At 36.8% G+C, this 24172-nt stretch overlaps 1 protein-coding gene across 1 annotated transcript in view; it reads left to right on the top strand.

Annotated features, from left to right (window-relative positions):
- Positions 1-24172, top strand: part of LOC145681730 (glycine receptor subunit beta-type 4-like) — a 73311-nt gene that overhangs the window by 5057 nt on the left and 44082 nt on the right. Inside the window, exons 3-5 of the mRNA XM_081753340.1 lie at positions 9812-10044; positions 14869-14951; positions 17856-17993. Coding sequence (XP_081609466.1) covers positions 9812-10044; positions 14869-14951; positions 17856-17993 — 454 coding nt within the window. The remainder of the gene's footprint in view (positions 1-9811; positions 10045-14868; positions 14952-17855; positions 17994-24172) is intronic.

Here is a 24172-nt window from a genome sequence, read left to right as displayed (position 1 = left end):
TATTAATTTATTTTCTTCTTTTCTTTCTTTTACTGAACTTCGAACATATATATTTTTAAAAAAATCATGATACAAGAACAATAGAAATAAATGCTAAGGCCTTATTAAACGCCTGTAGGGACATGGGTTTAGAAGTAAATGGGAAGAAAACTAAATACATGGAAGATAGTCGGGATCGTAATACTGCAAATTATGGATGCGTTAAAATATCAAATAATGCTTTCGATAAAGTGGATACTTTCAAATATCTACGATTAGTATTAACAGATCAAAACCGTATTTACGAAGAAATTATAAGTCGTCTAAAACCAAGGAATTCGTGTTTTTATTTAATTCAAAATCTCTTGTTGTCGCGATCGAGAAATTCGAAGCTTAAAATATATAAAAGGATAATCATGACTGTTTTTCTGTATGATTGTGAAACATGGTCACTTACTCTGAGGGAAGAGCATAGACTGAAAGTATTGGAGAACAAGATCCTGCGACGAATATTCGGACCCAAGAGGAATGGGAATTGGCAATGGCGTAAACTTCATAACGAGGAAATGCATAATGCATACAGTTTAACAAATATTGTTAGTCATCAAGTCTAGGAGGCTCAAGTGGGCAGGTCATGTAGCCGGAATGGAAGAAAGTAGAAATGCTTTCAATGTTCTAATTGGAAGTCCAATGGAAAAAACGTCCATTAGGAAGATCTAGGAGCAGATACTAGGACATTATTAAGATGGATCTCACAGAAATAGGAATACAAACTAGAAACTGGATCCATTTGGTTAAGAATAGAAGTGGAGAGTTTTTGTGAACCTCCAGGTTCCATAAGCCGTAGATTTCATTAGTTAGTTATTATTTGTCTCGGATTTTCAGACTTGACAAGTATCGTATACGTTAATGAGTAATGGTGAACTCCCTCGTGGCTACGTGGTTAGCGTGTGCGCCTTCGAAGCGAAAAACTCGGTTCGATATCCGATGGAATCTCATGCATTGGGTTGGTGCACAAGTTCGCGCCCTTTGATTCCACTAAACACACATGATTTTTTGAGGATGTGCACCATCTTTCGCACAGGGTGTTGCTTTTATTTTGATGGGGTGAGCCATTCTTTTGTCTTCTTTAATTCGTATACAGGCAGCATTTCTAGTCACCCGTAGAATGTTCCCAAGAAATTGTTTGTGCTTGTGACTAGCGAAACGGTAACTGCCCAGCAAAACGAACATACGGTTATTAGCTGATTTTTGATGGTGTTGCTTAACACGTGTGATACTCATGTGCCCAATCTCTGCATCCTGCCCAATAAATGCAAATATTGTGTAATCGCATTCCATAATTTTTGCCAATTCCCGCGTTGTTTGGCGAGAATTATCGAACCAACTGATTTAGGCGGTTTTCATCGAAATGAAAAGGTCTTCCAGAACGTGATTCAGCACACAAGTCCAATTTTTTTAGGGGGCGCGGTGGGTCAGCGGTGGAGCGTTCACCTCCCGTGCTTGGTGTCCCTGGTTCGATCCCAGCCAGCGCCGTGTGGACTTGGTGGTGGACAAACACTGTGCTCGTGGGTTTACTCGGGGTTCTCCCTTTACCTCCCAATTTCTTCATTCCACCATTTCACTTATCTCTCATCATTACCGTCTCCTTTAGCCTAATCGGCATAATCGTGGGACGTAAAACAAAGATTTCATTTCAGTTTTTCGAATTTTCCTACATGTAAGCATTGATTAAACTCGAAGAGTAAAATGTGTCGCAAGTGTTCAGTTTTCTCTATTTGTCACTCCATATTGATTAGCCTTGAAAATGATCAAAACAAGCTATTTACAACATACAAACTCTTGTTCATAACAATCAAACACCAAAGTGAAGAAAACCAATTGAATAACGAGAAACGAGACTTCACGATTCTTTATTGCCTAACAGATGAAGAACGGCATAAACTTTTACACCGACCATCTAACTAGGATTCTTCCATTAATCTGTAGGTTCATTTTTCATATAGCCTCGGTGCTGAAACAAACCCAATCAAGCAACTATAGTGACCGCGAGAACTCGTGAAGCCTGGGATCTACATCAATCATAGAACAGGTTTTGCCTCACGTGTGATTCATCGGAAGAATTCGACACGATTCGTGTAGTTGCCTTCCAAACGCACACTTGCGAAAACTTGAAACAACTGGAGTACATCAACAATGTTGCCAAACATAGAAAAGAAGACATGGTGAACAAGTGACAAAAAACTAGGACATAAAGAACTATAACATGACCACCAACAATTATTCGAATTAAATGATAACAATAGTAATAACAAAAATATAACACAGCGACAACAACAATAACAACAAAAATTTAGTAGCAATCCGACAACACTATACCCTGAGGAGATGTTCTCAGTATAGAGCGAGAAACGACACTGACAAAAATTCTTGGATGGGAATTGACGACCGAAACATACCTTTGCGTTCTATTGGGTGGCGAAATTGGTAGAACTAGGTCAAGCTTCATGACTCCGTGTGATCAGTATAAGCGTAGATAATGAAAGTCCCATGGAACAGCTATGTCCGTCCATCTTTCAACAGATATGAGAGCAAAAACAGTGAGATAGCTAGAATGATTTTCTGGTATTAATTCAGCGTCCCTAGAATAAGTTTATCCAGTGACCAAGCCAGGGGAAGAAGGCGGCTACTGTTTTCCTCCCCCAACCTCCACCAGTTCCCTTCCAGACATAGTGTATTTTAATGCAAGTCAAGCAATATGAAAATATTTTTTTGGTATACAGGAAAGTAACTGCCTCCCAAAATGTCTGCCCCTCCGTTTACTTCTCCCAAAGAAAATAAAGCTGGCGTCGTCACTGGTTCTATCCCCATTCTTATCTCTCTATTTTATCCCGACGTGGTAGAAATTTACTATTTCCGGTTTCAATGTTAATAGAGAAGAAATGGTCAAAAATCTTAGCGAAAACATGTTTTCGATACCTTTTAGCGATACGGATTTTGTATTTCAAAGACTGAAACCGAAAATGGTACACATTTACAATTTTTGTTTTCAAAACTGATACCCATAGTGCAAAAACAACAACAGATATTGTAGCATGTTTTTCTTAAATATCTATTTACTGTCTCAAGAAGTTCACATTCGACGCCAATACTCCCCATATTCAAACCGGAAATAGTAGACACCTGCTGGCACTCCCGGTTTGAATATTAATATGCATAGAGCAAAATGGTAGTAGTATAAGTAGTGAGAAACGATTTCTTTGATATGAATTTAGTGTTACAGGAATAGATTCAACATCGGTTTTAATTCTTTCATCAGACCGGCAGTTGTACAAATATATCTCTTCCAGTTTTTATCTTTGACTAAGCATTGTGTGATGTACATCTGACTCACATCCCCTTGCTGATAAACCAGACCAGCTGTTCCCTTTATCACTAGAACTTCCACTGCCATCTGCTGGCAGTTCAATGAAGTTCAGATTATTTCTGTTAACAGATAGACTTACCTGTTCAGAAGTAAGTACAGAGAAAATTAAGTACATGGAGGTTTACCGAGATTGTAATACTGCAAATTATGGATGTTAAAATATCAAATAATACTTTCGACAAAGTGGATGCTTTCAAATATCTAGGATTAATATTAACAGACAAAAATCACATCCACGAAGAAATTAAACATCGACTAAAAACTTGAAATTTATGTTTTTATGGAATTCTGAGGAGGAATTGGAAACTTAAAATATATAAAACGATAATCACGCCTGTTGTACCGTATGGTTGCGAAACATGGTCGCTTAGTCTGAGGGAAGAACACAGACTGCAAGTATTTGAGAATTAAATCTTGAGACGAATATTCAGATCCAAGAGGAACGGGAATGGCGAAAACTTCATAGTGAGGGACTGTAAACTTTGTACCTTTTAGCAACTATTGTTAAGGTCATCAAGTGTAAGAGGTTCAGATGGGAGGGTCATGTAGCCAGAATGGAAGAAGGTATAAACGCTTTTAAAGTTTTAACTGGAAGTCCAATTGCAAAACGACCATTAGGAAGACCTAGGCGCATATGGGAGGAGAATATTAAAATTGATTCGTGGCTAAGCGGTCAGCATACTCGCCTTTGGCGTGGGAGACCCGGGTTCGATTCTCGGCGGGAGCTCATGTGGTTCGGATTCCACGTTAATCAGTAGGTTCAGTTCTCATATAGCCTCGCTGCTGAAAGGGACGTTAAACTCAAATTCAACTCAACTCAATATTAAGATGGATCTCGTGGAATACTATGTAGAAACTGGATCCAGTTGGCTAAGGCCAGAATTCAATGGAGATCTTTTTGTAAACGTTGCATTGAACTTCCGGGATCCACAGGCTATAATTAGTTAGATTGACTTATCGAGATCTGGTTCCTGTCTTTTCTTTAAAGCAGCTTCCATCATTAAAAAATTAATCGTCCATATAACCCTCAGCCAGTGGCGGATCCAGGGGGACTATCGGGGCGATGCCCCCTAGAAGAGGAAAGTTTCCTTTTTAATTTTATATATAAATAAAACCCATCCCAGAGTTTGGGACTCTTAAAAGTATCTCTAAGTAGCAGAATTACAACCCACCGCCCCCACCAGAAGTCCGTCCTGGATCCGCCCCTGCTCTCAGAAAATGTTGAATAATCAATCGAAGCATACGTTCTAATCCTATCTTATTATTAGTTTTTTTTTTTTTTTTGGATTGGATTATAGCGTATCTTCCAGCACCAAGGTTATATAAAACGTTAACCTAGAGCTAAACGTGTAATCTGGACTAAATGAAGTCTCACCGATAATTGAAGCCAGGTCCTCCGTGCCGAAGGCGTGTACGCTTACTTCGCGGCCACGACGAAGTTCTTTTACTACGTACTAGTAAAAGGAAAGTACGTACTAGTAAGCAGCATAGAAAGGAACTTAAGTATCCACATTCTGTGGGAATTCAAAAGATCGAAATATAAACTTCAGATATTTTACTCTTTAAGTAAATAACGTAGCTTTTACCACAATTATTTATCTTCATCTATGATTTCTTTAGAATTTTACTAGAAAACTTATTTTTTAAAAATAAAGTATCAGATTTATTTCAATTTCCCGTTTGATTACTTTGCTCAACTGGTGATTTCAGTTCTATTTCGAGAAGTGCTTTAGAGTTTACGGCGAAGTGGATAAGAAAGGCAGACCTTTGACCTCCCAAGAAAGCTTTCGCAGTTATTCCTGGGTATTCCTCTTTGTTAGAACTTTGTGAAATACCCAATCTTCCTCAAAAGCCACCAGTTGCCATTGGAAATAGTACTTTAGCTTTGTGTGTGTGTATTTCCAAGATGGTTCCTTCACAGAGAGAAAAATTCAGGTCAACAGCTCTTGACAGCTTGTTAGAAATGTTCACAAGACGAAAGTGTATTGATATTAGCCTTGAAGTTTCGGCCACCAGGCTAAAATAAAAGGATCCGCAAAATCTTTTTTTTTTCCTACAGTGGAACTTTTCTTTTCTTTCTTTCTTTCTTTTTTCTTTTCTTTTTTTTCTGCTTTTAGTATCCCTCACTTTTCTCTTTTTGTATCTCTTTGTGGTTTGCTGCCTGTAGAGGTTCCTTTTCGTTTTTTTTTTTTTTTTATCTTTTGCTTTAAAGACGTTCCAAATGTTTTATTGATTTTTCATGGTACATCCTTTAAGACCCTTAAGACTCCCTAAAAATGGTTGTTCTTAAAGAATTCATCGTGCTTTTAATAATCCATTTCGTTTCCTCAAATAGCATACAGAATTGCAATCCATAAAGACATTGTCTTTTACCGTTGTTTAAAAACACAAAATTCTAAGTGATAAACAGTAGCCGTGATATTATGGAGGTATGGCGCAGTTACCATCATTGTTTTTCCGCTCACTTTGGCCTCTTAATTTAACTATTGAAAAAAAGAGAAATACAATAACCTACACTATTCCTAGAGAGAGGATTTTAAGGTGAACCACCTTTTCTAGAAATGTAGTTGTTATAACAACCAAAGTTCAAAATATGTATTTCCGGGCATAAAACGAACTGAAATGAACGCACTTTGTTGCGCCTTTTTCGTGAATGTTGCACCTTTTTTTTTTTTTGCTAGATTCATAAAATTTCCCTTTTTGTTACTTCTTTTAGCCGTCAGCACCTTTATTGTTCCTTTTCTCTCTCTTTTTCTTTTGATTTGGACATAACAATATATTTTTTTAAATCTAGTTTGCACATAACATTTCATAAATTTAGATGCAATCTTGACGGATTTGCTAGGGATAAATTTGAACTGAATTTGCGAAACAATCCGGACATAAAAACCCTTGCAACGTAAATTTAACTTATTGTCCATGCGCTTGCAAGTTGTGTACCACTGGTTTCCGTTGATTTCGAGCGAAGTTCCTCCACACACAAGGATCTCCTGAGCTCCAAGCGACAGAAACTAACATTTGAAAATAGAGAAATGTGCATAATCAAGTATAACCAGTTTCTGAAGACCCAGTAGTATGTGACGGTTTCTCAAGCCACAATATTGCTAAATTAAAGTTTTCATTTTTAAAATACCTAGTTGGTTTTAACCACAATTTTATTACAAGAATGTTGAATGTTGTACAAGTTTGGGATTAAATAAAACAATTTTGCAATTTATGTCCAATGTTTAAAGCCAAGACTTTAACGATATTTGTTGGTATAATGAATAAATAATGTTCCTGTAACTGTATACTATAGCACGTAATAAAGATACCCTATTAGCACTTTTTTTTCACCTTTTTGAATGATTTTTCAGCCCCTTTTATTCCCTTTTTCCTACTACATTTTTGCACCTTAAAATCCGGTCTTTAATTATTACACTGAATGTCGAGTTGTATAAAATTATTTCAACAATCAGTGGCGGGTCTGTGGAGAGCAACCCATCTCCCAAAGGCTAAGCTCTGTTGATTTTGTGCCACATAGACACTCTTTTATTCCCATACACAGAATTCGGAGATTCCTGGGTGCCAGGTCGTCATAGCGACTGAAAATACTAGACTGGTGTTTTGATAATTTAAATTTAAACATATAGAGCTAGGTAGGAGTTGGATTTGTATTTTTTGTGTGTGTAGTTTTCGGAACTGGCGCCTAAGTTAGAAGAAAATTTTTCGAGTACCTTCTATATATACAGGGGAGTTTATGACTAGCCTTGCTACTCGACTAGATGTATTGTCTACCTGCAAGACATTGCTTTTCAGTTTTTCGTCCTTTAAAATTTCAGCACTGCCAGTCTTGTCACATTCTGATTCTCTGTAATACATGGATGATTAGCTTATATCCATTTCTTCTTATCTCGCTTAATCTGTTGATTTCCCAGTTGATCTTAAGTAGTTCTCTTGCTTGATGACAGCAATTTCGCATTATAGGTAGCAGGCACGTAGCCAGGATTTCGTAATAGGGGGGGTCCGAGACATGAAATACTGTGGTTATCACACCAGAGTTCGATTATTCTAAACTATTTTACTGGTAACATATATTGGTTCGTTTAGTCAGGATTTCGTGATGGGGGGGGGGGGGAGTTTGATATGAAATATTGTGGTTATCACACCAGGGGCTTGATCAATTTAAACTATTTTACTAGCAACATATGTTGGTTTGTTAAGACTTTAAAATTAGGACATAGTAGCAAGGGCGCCGATTTCTCTGTAAATTTCGGGGGGTCCATTCAGATTCAGAAGGCATATATGAGGATTTTAAGACAAATTGCATTCAAATATGCCAATATATTGTATATTTATAAATACAACAATATGGCCCACATGACCCTTGGGGGGCCGGCCCCCCAGGATCGGCGCCCATGCATTTTAGTAAGTATTTTAGTAACAACCTATGAAGAAATCTCGAATAAAAGAATATTTATAAAAATATGTTTTTAAAAAATCACAATATCTACGTTCCTTCTTCTGTTCATCCAAATATAAAAATTTTCCTTTCATTATGACCTCAACTATTTTTTAAAAAGTACGTATCCAATAATGTATTGTAAAATATTTTACAATACTTGCGCTCCTTTCTCTACTAAATCAAATGTTAACGTAACTTTCTTCCACATAACTTTTTGTTTTTAATATCAGTCAAATACTGTCTGTTCCAAATGACAAGTTAAAGGAGCAGTAGAAAAACGTTTCTGAAATAACATGTTTGATAGTACAGGGAAGCGATGATAAAAATTTATTTTTATTTTAGCTTTACTTTTATCTTTATTTTTAACGCTGATTCTTCCTATTTGTTGTTTCTTTTTGTTTCGTCCTTCCTTAATTTTTTTTATTTCTGGTCTCGAAGGGGGGGGTCCGGACCCCCCGGACCCACCCCTTGGCTACGTGCCTGTAGGTAGCAATGGTCAGTTTTTAAGTAGCAACGTAGTTTGTAACTCTAAAAATTCATAAGACCTCTTCCTGCATGTGATTCTGACCGTAGTCTTACCCATACAGAATTCAACTTCCGGAGAATGAGGCCCTTGGCTTATTTTGTCATGATTGCTGAAAGAAGTTCCTACCTCTTTGAAGAAAAATAAGTCACCGTGCTGGCTAAGTTTGGTAGTGATAGCTTTTCCTGTCCGTCCTTCTATCATTAGTTAAGCCTGTAAGTTTCACAGTGTAATATAAAGTTTAATTTGCAGAACAGAGAATTACGTGTAAGCATTGGCGGCGTAAGGGTGGGACGAGCGCTGTCACTGCCCCGGGTCCCACATTCTGAGGGATCCAAGTCGGTAGGTGTATGTTATGATTGTTCGCGAAAGGGCTCCGATCTCCTTCATTGGCCCCAGGCTCCAGTTTGCCTTACGCCGCCACTGCGTTTTCACACATTTTCAATTGATTCTTATTAGCGACGCCATTCTGTCAGATATCAGACACTCTCTGCAGGCTCTCACAACACGTCACTAAGGAGAGAAAGTGCAAGAAATTAAAGACTAAGAAATTAGAGGATTTCATAATAGAGAATAACAAGGAGAATTACAAAATTACGTAAATACGAGGATTGGGAAATACGTCATGGGACCCCAGTAATATTTCGATTATCGAAGGGTGTATCAAAAATGGCTTATAGGCCTATACAACTGAAAGAGTATATATAATGGATATTTTGTTGTTAGGAATCATGAAAGAATACTCAAGTAACCCGTGACATATCATATATTCATGCACATGTTACAAAAACCCATCTCATTATGACAAACCCTCAAAATACATCATGGTTACCTAGTAATTGTTAAGGATATGGAAATGTGGACTGAAAATGAATACTGCAGAAGGAAGCCTAACACCAGTACATTACCCTCTGGTAACAGATGGCCCTATGTGTTGTACTAGATAAACACGGGGCGCTGGGAAAACAGTTTTCTCAGTCGTGATGTAGAATGGAAGTGAGTAGAGGCTGTTCTCCGGTTTTTCCACTGGGTTTTCCTCATTCACATCAGACAAATGCCGGGATAGTATCTAACGAACAGTTCTAGGCTCCTTCCTACCTTCCCCCTTCTCCGGATACTGTGCTCACTGATGGACGTCATCTTATATGTAATGTGTTTAATGCCCTAGATCCTGGTAATATTCAGAAATCTATATAAATAAATAAAATAAGAAAATCTAGTTCTCCCAATCTTGAACCAAATCCCAAACTGACGCTGCTGCCTGTTTCTGGGATTACGATTCTACATCTTCCTCAAATTTATTTTTCTCCTGAATTCTTGCTAAACGCTGCAAAGCATTCTATCTTGTCTACGGATATACTAGTTATTATGTTTTGAAGTCATATTTGGTGCACTATCTTAAATCTTTATTATTTGCTTATTTTCTTTAATTCCACAGGAGATCACTATAGATGCTTTCCTGACAACAGTTTGGCAAGACGATCGTCTTATGTTGAATCCAGCTGTCTACAACCACACAGAGATGGCGTTTGTGTCTCCGTTTGAAAGTGACAAACTATGGAAACCAGACATTGTGTTTGTGCCCATGAAAGAGTTGGTTTTGATGAAAGGAATGAAACCCGTCAGACTCACAATTCTCTATCGTAACAACACTCTAGCTTATAAAATAGGGTAAAGATTATTTCATTTTTCAAATACGAAATAAGTATTTAAAATGAAACTATACACACTATATCGGAAAAATAACAAAACTACTTTTCTTCACAGATAACCACTAGCTCCATCTATTAAAGTAACTTATCATCGTAAAGCTGGATATCTGCTCAACAAAACAAGACCACAATCATGAGAACTGATTAACGGAATGTCAAGTTATAGCAAGAAAAGTGATTGTATCTGATATCACATCGTCACGAAAACACGAGCTCAGAGCCAATATTAAATTTTGTTCAAGCTATGTAAAAGATTTACACAAACATTGGAAATGAAACCAGTATATGGTGATGAATGCTTATCTCGTACACGTGTGTTGGAGTGGTATACGCGATTCCGGGACGGTGGTGAGTCCTTGGAAGACGAACCAAAGCCAGGCAGACCGAAAAATAAAAATCGCGATGAGTTGACGAAACAAGTGCATGGAATGATCGCCCACGATGCGAATTCCAATGTGAAATGGATGGCGGAGGAATTAAATACGACGAAAGACATGATCCATGAGTTTTTGACAAATTGTGTATTGTACGAAAATGCATGTCACAGAACCGTCGCAGTTCCTAACTGTTTGGCTAAAAAAAAAAAAAAAAAAAAAACAAATCTGTGCAGATCCTTCGTATTCGCCCGATTTATTGCCGTGTGACTATTTCCTATTTCCAAAATTAAAATTGGCCATGAAAGGAACATTTTATGACAATGTTATACACGTCCAGTATGACATGACGAGGGCTATTAACCTCTTAAGCGAGTAATTTTCACCTCAGGCCAATAGCCTGTTGGGGACTTTTTTAAGCCTAATTTAAGATAGAAGATGTATATTATAATATTGCTTTATAAAGTCTTAGAAACAAATAATAGTACTAAATTTTAACTATATATTATTTTAATATAACCTACTCTAATACAACCCACATGAGCCCAGTGTTGCCAACAAGTTGATACAAAAAGTCGCTAAATAGGAGATGAAATGACTCCAATTTTGGGTGAAAAGTCGCTAAAAAATTTTTCGTGGAGTTTTGCCTCTTATATATATATATATATATATATATATATATATATATATATATATATATATATATATATATATATATATATATATATATATCATACGTGATCAATTCAAGCCATAATTCTATATACGCTAAAAGAACGTATATGAAAGACTCATATACAGGGCCAGATTTAGGGGGTGTAAAGGTACACAAGCACCTCCCCCACCCTTCGTTGTAAATATACACTAACTAAAGTGAGAAGGTAGCACAAGAAAATAGCAACACTTTCCAAAAAAATCTGCTGTCATGTTTCCGTTTGGGCTTAAAACAAAGGGAAGTTTTGCAAAATCGATAGTTTAAGTCAGTTTTCTAAAAGTCGAAAGAAAAGCATTTAACGAGAACAGACACTTAGCCCGTGGCTAATCATAAGCGTTCGCCACGCGTTTTTATTACTCATGCGTACGCTTGTAATACGCTGACCGTGTATTTAAATATAGGTGGCTAATCACAAACGCGAAAGCAATAAAAACGCGGAGAAAACGTCAGCTCGAGCGTATTTGGTGCGTTTCGGAACAATAGACCGCCTGCTGTTTAAAAGATTTCAAAAGGAAGGGAAAAAAAAAGGAAAGACGTGTTGCTAGGCAAGGGATTTTAGCAAGAAACAGCTGCTTGGAAGATGCTTTGTGCAGCGTATTGGAACTCTGCTATTATAGACCTGGACCTGGCAAAAATAGACCTGGAAACCCTGACTGGTTCGCAGTATGATTTATAGCTCTGGAGGAAGTAAAATTACCGAATAGCCACTTTGGTCGCGTTAGCTACGGGGAGTAACGCATCGAAAACGCATTCTCAAATAGCCTAACCTTATCATTTCCAGGGCATTTCCTCACTAACACTACAGATGCCTAAAGGCATTTTAAAAATTCCAACTGAATTCAAACGTACTGCTAGTTATTGGTGCACTCCCCCTCAGAAAATCCTAGATCCGACTCTGCTCATATATATCATATATAACTAACAATAATTTCACTATATATATATATATATATATATATATATATATATATATATATATATATATATATATATATATATATATATATATAACTTTATGATCAATTTTGCTTTAACGAAATCAAAAATAAGTGTAGAAAAACGAACAAAATTCAAGGTCAAGAAAAAATCTCACTTCACTTCTACTCACGCATCTACAGATAATCTGTTTGCTATCGTTAATGAAATGTTTGTGCTTCTAAACGGAAGCTCTGCAAACTAAAGGATTTTAAAAGCTGGAGTTGGTCCCTGTTAGAATGTAAGAGATAACAGCAATCAAAGCGGGAATATAGAGATAAATGTTATGTACTTTCCCAGTTTGTCAACATCTGCACTGATTCAAATAAGCAAAAGTAAAATAAACGTATGTCTGAACTGATTCGAGTTAATAGTACTTATTTTATGATAAGTTGTTCGCAGTAAAAAAGTCGCTAGATTTGTAAATAAGTCGCCAAATCGTCATTCCAAAATCACCAAAAAAGTCGCTAATCGGAAAAATTATTTTTTGTCGCTATCCTGGAATGCGAATCCCCTAGATTTAGCGACTTTTCCCCCAAATTGGCAACACTGCATGAGCCAATAGAGATTTCACAGTTACAACCATCATAATCACAAACATGTCAGTTTGCCAATTTTCAGTAGTTGCTTTGCGTAGTGTCACGGAGAATCTAACCTTTGTTGGGGCAACCGCTTTGTGGCGTCGCGAAAAGATCTTATTCTTTTTCTAGCTGTTTATGCCGCGTATGAGCGTTGCATTTTGGGGAAACTTCTTGCCATGCATTTACCATATTTTCCTCTGGGTTTTCCTGCCATCTATTGAGCATATTTTCAGTGGGCAACTTGTTAGTCATTTGTCGAGAAAAATGGCTGCCTCTACAAGTTCTGCTGCTGGTTCCTCTAATAGAAAACGAGTTCGTGATAAACTCTAGAAACAGCGGCTTAAACAGCTAGAAAAAGATAAGATCTCTTCGCGACGCCAAAAAGCGGTTGCCCCAACAAAGGTTAGATTCTCCGTGACGGTTAAACGCGCTTCACCCAGTTAAGAGGTTAAGCCGATTCCGAAAGAGGACATTCAAAACTCTATGGTTGAACGTGTCCAGCGGTGTATTGATGCGAAAAGGATGTATTTTGAATGAAAAGAACTATAGTTGGTAAAATACGTAATTCGTTTTGTTTAATTTAAAAAAGTTTCGTTTTTTTCCGACATTGTGATTCATATATTGAGTAAGAAAGTAACCATATTCAAATTTCTAAAGTAATAGACTAAGGAACAATGTCTAAAAATGAGACAAACAATAATCGGTAGATAGCACTGATCTGAGGAAATTGATATGGGCTAGTGTAAATCCATATGTGTAGTTTTTGACAAAATCGAGAAAAGGTAAGGATTTGTAAATATAAAAATTAATGCTGCATTGGCATGTGGAGACAGTTACTCTAGTAATACTGGTGAATAAGTTCTTTTACTTCATCTGTTGGCGCCAATCCTACAGGGCGGGTGGCTGAGAGGAACTGTGCCTCCAAAAAGTTTGCTTGGATCCTCGTATTATCTTAAAATTCTCATTAATTTCTTCCAGATCATATCTGATCATGTAGCTTCCCCTCTATTCCAAAGTTATATAGAAATCGACGTCATTGGCTTCATTTACGTGTTGTGAGTAGTCGTTTATTAATGTTTTTATAGGGCACGGTGGATCAGTGGTAGAATGTTTATATCTAGTGCGTGGTCTCTTGTTCAACCCTCGGCCAAGGAAGTTCGTAGTGGACAATACCATGTCCGTGGGTTTTCTCGGGTTATTCCCGTTTCCTCCCACATTCTGATTCCAACAATTCCTCCATCATAATTTACTTGCTTTAATCATCGTCTCTCTCTTAGTCGGAAAGGCATAATCGTGGGACATTCAACTGTGTAATGAGTCGAGGATAATTTGTTCAAAAATATAATTTTCTTAAACACTGTTGAGACTAGTAGCGCCAAGTGTGGCGATGGTAAGAACTAGATTGTGAACTGTGTTATATCTAAAATATTGCATTTTGATTTTTAGGCGTTATACGGGTGGACTACTCTACTCTTTTATACAATAATATTGATTGCTAATATCTAAAATTGGAATTTATACTAAGTTGATTTTACATAATTTTTAAGGCTATATATTAAACGAAAGTTTCAGTTTAAAATGCGATATGAATCAACGTAATGCATTCAACGTTTTCTCCACCGAGAATCGAAACCAGGAAACACTTGCATACGGTATCAATGGCACGCGAACAAGCCGCTAGACCAAGACAAAATACATACTAGCTAATGTTCGTGTTCGTATTCTCATATTGATGTTACAAGAAATGAAAGTTCATATTATAATTTCCGTATTTTATGATTTTATGATTACTAAAAAAACTTCATTTTTCACTAGACATTTGAAAATAATGAAATCAATGAACAGTGTAAGTAAATTTGTAATTTAAAAACTAAACATTTTAATGTGAATAATTGCATATGCATTTAATTTTGTATCTCTGTCTCTCTCCGTTAAACATTGTTTTCAAAACAAAGAGAAATGTTGACTTTATAGTCATTTCCCTAATTTATTTACTTTTGATTATTATCTGAATATAAACAACCTCATTTGGCAATTTATTACTAATATTTCACGGATTTGAGTGCTCTCTCTAGAATGAATATGAAAACAATTAAATAGAACAACGAAATCAATTAGTCTGTTTTGCTCAATTGCAGATGTAGCATTACTCTTCTATGCTCCATGGATTTCAGCCAATATCCAATGGATCGGCAAGAGTGTAATTGGAGAATTTATTCATGTAAGTAATTATCATTTAATATTTTAATTATTTTCCAATATAAATACTTATATAAGTGTGTAATTAACTATCAGGAAAATACAGTTAATAAATACCAATATATATATATATATATATATATATATATATATATATATATATATATATATATATATATATATATATATATATATATATATAGGAGGGTTACCAAAGAGTACGCACGCCCTAAGAGCGCGCAGCGCCAAATACGCTGAAGTGGTAAACACAGAATTATTATTGCTACGCTGTTTGATGCGTCGTTGTGTGAGTGTTGATACAAAGGAAACAGAGGTTAACATATAGCTCCAAACAGAAAATACAGATTAAAATAACTTTTTTGAATTCTTGATGTAATATTTTAGTACACTTAGTTAAGAAATTTTTCTGTTATAATATCTAACTACAGTACCTTTGTTGCATGGTAGAAAACATGAATGTAGATAGAATTGTTTACCATGGCTTAGTTTCGGGGGTCTTGCATATGCAGCCACCTGGATGAATTTTACTCAAATTGACTGCTGTCTCCCAAAGAGTGCGCGTTAGTAAGTTACCAAAGAGCGCGCGCGTACTCCTTGAGATAATTTCATTAAGAGTGTGTGTAGGTAGCGGCATTCATCATACAGACTATATGGTTACTCTCTGTAGTTAGTTAGTTTAAGAAAGCGCAGTGTAACAGAATATTTGAATGGATTGTAGAATTATTTGCAATTGTTTCTCTTCGATTCAAGCACCAACTTCTATAAGAAGTATTTTCAATTTACAGAATGTATTAAATTAGAATGATAATGATGATGATCTTCTGTTCTGCCCGAAGATCCCCAGGCATGGTGAATCCATGGTAGTTTGCTATTGCCTTTTATGGTATGGCAATACCATAGAAAAAGGGAAACGTCATACACTTACAGAAGCCGCGACTTCAAACACGTCTGTTCATCCGAGATACATCATTCCTCTTACAAAATAAAAGAAATACGACAAACTGCACGTACCAAACTTCGATCTGAAATTTTTACTAGTGCTGCATTTCACAAGGTCCTTCAGAACAAACGAATTAAAGGAAATGTTAAGTCAAAGAGAAATTTTTTTCATCATCTCAATGAACCATCCACTTCAACAGAGAAAACCAGCTGAGATCAACCAAATTTCAAGCCCAATGTGCCACGAATTGCATGAAGAACAAATTCACGAGGACTGGATTCAGTGCATTAATTGTGAACGATGGTGACATGACCAGTGTTCATCTTACGAACGGAATTTGGGTTTCAAATATGATAGGTGTTGAGTGCTCGCTCTTAGGGACCACGAAACGCACTCTTTCGGACAGTGGTTCTTAAGAGTACGCATTTGTGTTTTTTTCACTTTTTAATGTATATCTCAATATGTACATTTAGTAGTAAAGTTTTGCATTTCTTACAATGTAGCTTAACCTTCAATTAAAATTATATTCAATTTATATAATCTTTGCTTCATTATTTTTGGAGCTTTTTCAAGATGAATATTAAGTGCGTACTCTTTGGTAACCTTCCTCTCTCTCTCTCTCTCTCTCTATATATATATATTGATGTCAAATATCAATACATGAAAATGTTATCTCCGGTGAGAGTTATCTTCTCGGGTAGAGTGTTTCCTCTTGGAGAGTGAATTCGATACAAAAGTGTTCACAATGTTTCGAAGACGATTTTAGTGAAAACCGTTTTTAAATCGGTTCAGTGATAACAGTGTTACAAGTGAGAAACAGAAATGACGGTTGGTGTCTATAGTTTATAAGTTCGAGATCTTCAAACAATGAGCAATAGTTCAATATTTAAATAAATGCATATAATTGTCCAAAATAATGTGAACGAGCCTGATAAAAATAACAACCCCCTAATAATGCTATGCGATGCAGCGTTATATAATGAAAATCCAATGAATAACACAAACAATGACTCAATCAACGCTACACAGCACGATCTCTCCAACTTAATACCAAACACAAATACAGGCGTTAGAAAATTAAATGAAATCTTTGAGTTTTACGTCCCACGTTTAGGCTAAAGGAGACAGTGATGATGAGTAATGAATGAAATGGTGGAATGAAGAAAGTGGGAGGAAACGGAAGAACCCCGAGAAAACCCACGCACACGGTGTTTGTCCACCACAAAGTGGCGTTAGTTAGATCGGATCTACCCTATAGTGTATCATGTTCTTACTGCAACAGACATTTTTTCAGCCAGAGAGGTTTAGCTATTCACAAAGGCAGATTAGTGTTTCGGATTTCTAACTCAATAAATGATTTTTGCCAACCAAAGGTTTGATAATTTTTGAACACGCCTCGCATATTTAAAATAAACCATTATGATTTTAAAGGAGCTTGGTTTACCAAAACTCTTTTATATATATTTACTCTGTCCGTGCGGGAGACCAAAAAAGTCTCAAGAACCAAATTTGGTCAGAATATAGAGGGTAAAGGTTAGAATTCGTCGATGGATGTTATATCGAAACCGGAAGTAGTAGAAATGAACCATTTCCGGATTTGAGATCACTATAGAGCAAAAACGGTAATACATACCGAGAGACGGTTTTCTCAAATCGATTAAAGGCTTCAAGTGCACTTTTCATTTCCATCCATACTTACTTACTAACACCGGAAGGGACAGAAATCAACTACTTCCGGTTTTAACGATAATCATTGTAAAGTAAAAAACGGAACAGATGGCGAGAAGCGGTTTTCTGCAATCGATTAGACTTTCTAGTAATATATTTCACATTCACTCTAATCTGTCTCTACTGAAACCAAAAGCAGTAAAAGCCTATCACCACTTCCGGTTTTAATAACAATTGAGAAAATATAGTGCTGTACACGTGACACTACTACTTCTTCGTTTATTTTATTTTTTATAGGGCGCCATAATTATAGACTAATGAACCTGACGTGGGATAAAACGCCGTTGGTCCACAGAACAAGATCTGGATTGACAACAATGAAGTTACCCCAGTATGGGATGGAATTTGTCACGTCGGAAGAGGAAAATCCAGTAGGTAAAGAAAGTGACCTCTTACGGTCTTCCTCTGTATTTCTTTCCCAGACATCCCTCACTTCCTTTGTTCTGTTTTGTGTAACAAAGAATCAAACAAAAACATGATTTCGATATACCCACCAAAGATGTTCACATTTGAACCAACTTCACCCAACCCCACGCTCATGCAGCCAATTCGTCGTTATGCCCACTTAAAGTCTCACTCACATTATTTTGGCATCACGGTCATTCGACCTCATGTGTACATAATTAAGTCAACATCACGGTCACTCATTCTCACGCTCTCAACACAATTTACATATCACGCTCAATCAACCCCACGCTGACATCATTTCGATATCACTTTCAGCCTTCAACACTTTTACATCATCATTTAAACATCATCTCACTTATCATCACGCTCATAACGTCCTTTCGACACCATGCCCACTTGGCCTCACACTCACATGACCATTTCGACATCATGCTCACTCGACCTGTCACTCATAACATCATTTCGATATCGCGGTTACTCGATCTCATAATTAAGCCAACATCACGATCATTCAACCTCACGATCTCAACACCATTTCCACATCATGCTCACTCAACTTCACGCTGACACCATTTTGACATCATGTTCACTCATAATCACACTCACAGCATCATTTGTACATAACTTTCACTCAGTCTCACGCTTACAACGCCGTTTCAGATCATGCTTACTCAGCCTCACACCCACAATAGCACTATTTTGAAGTCACGCTCACTGAATCTCACGTTCATATCATCATTTCGACATCGCATTCAGATCATGAAGCCAACTTTATACCTATTCAAGCTCACACTCATATCTTCTCGCTATCACAATTACTCTACTTTACATTCAAAACATTATTTGGTCATTACACTCACTCAATTGCACGCTTACATCGCTTGGACATCTCATTTACATCATTTCTACAACAGGCTCAGAACATATTTTTGACATCACGCTCATAGCATCATTTCGACATCAGGCTCACTCGATCTGACGCTCACAGTATCTTTTCGATAGCATGTTCACTCGAACTCACGCTCATCGCTCACAACGTTACAACATCACACATACTCGACCTCACGTTTCTCTCGTGATTTGGAATTCGTACTCACTCAACCTCACGCACACTTCGTGAGAGTAAGATCGAGTGAGTGTAAATTCTTAACTTGTGAGCACCGATCTTGTGAGTTGGTCGCAATCAAACTTGGGCATATGACCTAGATCTTCTATGAATTTCCATCAAGCTATGGGAAAGAGCTAGCTAACTTGCGTAGTTACGTCACTTGCTGTTGGCAGCTTGCAAATTTACTCCTTATATTTCGGGAGAAGAATCTGTTTCAGAAGACATTAATGGGGAAACCATATTCCGGGAGAATATGTTTTACTTTCCGTACTTCAAATTACTTTTAATTTCAACACATCCTTGAGGTTATAGGTTCACTTAATCTAAGACTCAAATATTAATTTGTCCCACATCCTGAACTTCCACTGTACATTGGAAAATTTACTTTATTATAACTTTGAGATCTATTCCAGATCTCGCTTTTATTATTGGAACACGATTTAGTGTTAAAATGTCGAATATTTATGTGAACTTATAACCTGATACTGAATGATACGCTACCTGAAACGTTTGCTAACAAGATAACCCCGCCAACTGAAGTTGTATTAACAAGATAACCACACGATCTAATGTATGCATTAACAAGATAATCACGCCACTGTATGATAACTAAGCCACCTGAAGCTGGACTAACAAGACATCCTCACACCTGAAGCGTGCACTAACAACGAAACCACGTTACCTGAAGCTACAGTAACAAGATAATCACACCACCTGAAGTGTACACTAATAAAATAATCACGCCACTGTATGATAACCACGCCACCTGAAGCTGAACTAACGACATAACCACGCCATTGTATGATAACCACATCACCTGAAGCTGCATTAACAAGATAAACCGCACCATCTGAAGATTATACTAACAAGATAACCATTCCACCTGAAGCTACAGTAACAAGATAAGCACACCACCTGAAGCGTGCCCTAACAATATAACCAGAACACTGTATGATAACTACGCCACCTGAAGCTGCACTAGCGACATAACCACGCCATTGTATGATAACCACGTCACCTGAAGCTGAACTAAGAAGATAAGCACACCATCTGAAGGTTGTACTAACAAGATATCTACACCATCTGAAGCGTGCCCTAACAAGATAACCAGGCCACTGTATTTTCACTACGCCACCTGAAGCAGTACTAACGACATAACTAAGCCATTGTATGATAACGCGCCACCTGAAGCACACAGATAACCACGCCATTGTATGATAAGCACTCTACCTGAAGCGTGCAGTAAGAAGATAACCATTCCACTGCATGATAGCCACGTCACCTGAAGCATGTAGAACAAGTTTTTCATTAGGACATGAGCAAGTCGATAGTATACACTATAGTTACTGAAATATAAACTAAATTCTGATTAACTTTTCAACTTTAGTTTTTAAATAAACATAATATTGTCGCAAAAGAAAACGTATATAACACAATAAATAACATTAAACAAAACAAAATGATCGTCGTTGAGAATAAATTATCTCGAGAAAATTAAGAGAAAACAAACTTTTTGTAACAATAAACAACATGCCCTCCATTCCAGTCTGATGGGATTCATAGTTTTATTCTCCTATAATAAGATTATTTATTAATTTATTTTCTATATGTAATGTATATGAATAAATGTACAGTCATGTCCAAAATGATTCTCGCATATCTGTAACTGTGTTCTTGTAAGAATATAATTTGATAATGATTTTGCAGGGTACTTCTAACACTAATACTATGGGTATAATCGGGAAGTGTATATTTGTTAGGAAAAGAGTTATAAATACGAACATTACAATGAGTAAAACAAAATGTTGGTAAATGGACAAGTAAGTTTTATTTTCGTTTTATTGTTATTTACTGCTTTTTTGACATGAAATTTTCCACATACATGTTTTTACCGATTATACACATAGTAACATTATAAGAAATACCGGGCGAATTTGTTATTAAATTATATTCCTACAACAACATATTTATAGACATGCGACAATAATTTTGGACATGAGTGTACACTGTTAGGTACCTGATTATATGTATTTTGATTTGATTTCTATTACGTTCATACTACTTATAAATAAATAATAAATAAAATATAAATTAATAAAAGTTTTACTCAATTTTGTAAACTAAATACATTTTTGGGGGCATTCTCTTCAAGGCACTTGTGACTCCTAATTGTTGGAAATATAATAATACGGTGTATTTGTACCTTCATTCCTAAAGACCGGCATTGGTGGCAAAATAAAACACCAAAAATGAAATGAAATATTTCAGTTGAACGGCTCACTATTACACCCTTTAGGCTAAGGAAGATGCCGATTAAATCAAGTGAATGGTGATGCAAGAATTGGTGGAATGATAATGTAAAAGGAAACTGGAGTATCCAGAGAAAACTCATGGACACGATGTTATCCAACACAAGCTTATTTCGCCGTGGATTGAACCACGGACCCTGCACACCAGAGCCATTGTGCCTCCAAAACACTGAAAATGGCAAAATACTAAATTTTAAAAAGGGATAGTTCACATTATTATTTGTTACTTATGTTACAATAATTAGTAATGTTCGTTATACATTTAGGGGAGTAAGGTGGCTTAGTGGTAGAACAGTTATCTCTGGTACGTGGGAGCCCCTGGTTCGATTCCCGGCCAAGTAAGTTTGTGGTGAACAATATCGTGTTCATCGTGGGTCTTCTCAGAGTACTTCTGTTTCCTCCCACATTCATATTCCACCAATATTTACATCATTATTCACTTGATTAATTGATAAACATGATCTTTGAAAGTATTAATAATCAGAACTCATCAAACGAAGAGAAAAGAAAGAAAATTACAAATCATAGAAATACTAATACTATAAACATAAAAATGCAGAGGGAATTGTGCTAAATGAATACCGTAACCAAACGGTATTTAAAATTAAAAATTCTCGTTTCATATCAGGTAAATTCGTTTCAAATCATTTCAAACATTTGTTTCCTTTCTGCTCAAACTATATCTTGAGCACACTGTTGTAACACACCAAGAAATAAGCAATATTCACAATAAGAGAATAAATTTTATCAGAATTTAGTTGTTATGTCCTCCGGCGCGCAGCGTTAATTTCGATATTTAATTCTTGAACTACATGAACGCTGTAAATGCACTTTTCGCAACGCGGAAAAGTGGCCAATATTTTGTCCTACTATACAGACGCTTGTTGCACATCTTGGTCTTGGACTGGGGCCCTTGCTCTTGGGCTTGGTCTTTCTCTTGGACTTGAACTTTTAGTTTTCGTCTGTCTTGCACATTCAGTCTTGGTCTTGGTCGTGAACTGAAGCCCTTGATCCTGGTCACGGATATCCAGTCTTTGTATTGATCTTGGACTGAAGCCTTCAGTCTTGGTCTTGTTCTTGCATCAATCTTAATCTTAGTATCGTGCTGGAGCCCTTGGTCATGGAATGGTCTTGGAGTAGAACCCTTGGCCTTGGTCTGTCTTTTACAACCATTTTTGGTCTTGGTCTTTCAATGGAACCCTTGGTCTTGGTCCTGGTCTTGCACATCCATCCTTGGAATGGTCTTCTACTGGTTCCCTTGGTCTGCATCTTCTTCTTGCGCACCCAGTATTGAAATTGTCTTGTACTGAACTTCTTGGTATCCGTCTTGGTCTTGGCAACCTAGTCTCGGTCTTGCACCTAATGTGATTCTGGTTTTGCATCCCTAGGCATTGATCTTGGTCTAGATTTTGTATCGGGAACCTTGTTTTTTCTTGGTCTTACATGCAAGATCAAGACTCATGTATTATCTGTCAGGAAAGTAAATGTACACCTGTTTTTCGAGTCTGGCATTCCTGCTCTCCATCCGTGGAGAGTATGAGAATTAAATCAATCAAATGTTTACTGAGGGGCAAAAAGAAAAGTTTAATCTGAATAAGACATTGCAGAGGGACACAAGCTGTGAATACGAATAGTGCATAGTGTAAATAAAGGACGACACCGAAAGAGAAAGCCAGACACAGCTGTTGAACTTAGAAAAAAGAGTCAAAATTGTTGAAGTGGGAACATAAAACACAAATACAACAAATACGCCGAAAACTAAACATTCACCATGCCATGGTCTTGGTGTAGTGGTTAAGGTGCTGGCTTACAAATGCAAAGGTCGCCAGTTCGAACCTTCGGTGAGGACATTTTTAAAAATTTTTGTTTATAATACATGCAGCTCATGAGAGATGGTAAAAGAGGCCGTATTTAGTCTTTCATAGCAATTATTATTGGTAACGTTTAGTACTGATAATACTTTTGTCTTTGCGTATTGGTTTTATTCTTTTCTTCATTTCAAAAGAGAAAACTATCCGAACAAATGCCACCAAAATTCCTCATATTTTGAATGTAAACGCCATTTGCAATTAGTAAAGAATAAAAATTAAAGGTTCCGATGTAGCTGCAAAAAGTAAAAAGAAAAACATGGAAGTAGACCATACTCATGGTTATTAAAAATACAATTTCTACATGCCTTACGCCTCCCGACCACGTTTCTACGTTAGCAAGTAAGAGTTTGTGTTTAGGTTAGGCTGGTCAATACGTTTTGCAAAGGGGCCCGGTTTAGCTCTGACGCACCACAGGTGCGAGCAGGGAGCAAAACACCTCTTCTCTCTCCCCCTGTGTGTCTGTTTATCTATCTATCTGTATATATATAACGCTATTTGTGAATGCCGTAACCACCCTAATTTTCAGCGGATTGAGATGAAACTTGGCACAAACATTAATTGTTGAAATATCTTCAGTTCGTTAACCAGAATAATCAGACGAAAATGTTCAAAATGGCGGCCCTTTAAACTTGTAAAAACTTCCAAGGGAACCAAATTTCGCCCATAAATGGGTATTCAGAATGTTTGAATAACTTTTCCTCTTTTACTGAAATATTTGTGTGCAGAGACTTATTGAAATATTGGACCCGATTAATCGCATAAAGAATGTTCACGTCCTTTTCGCTACGGTCAGGGCAATGATAAGATGATTGCTAGTGATGATATGAAATTACACATTGAAAGTGAAGTAACTTGTGA

Source organism: Thermobia domestica, chromosome 3 (assembly GCF_964235325.1).
Source record: "Thermobia domestica chromosome 3, izTheDome1.hap1.1, whole genome shotgun sequence".
Classification (NCBI taxonomy): domain Eukaryota; kingdom Metazoa; phylum Arthropoda; class Insecta; order Zygentoma; family Lepismatidae; genus Thermobia; species Thermobia domestica.
The sequence above is the reverse complement of the archived record's forward strand: the minus strand, read 5'-3'. Positions and strand labels throughout refer to the sequence as shown.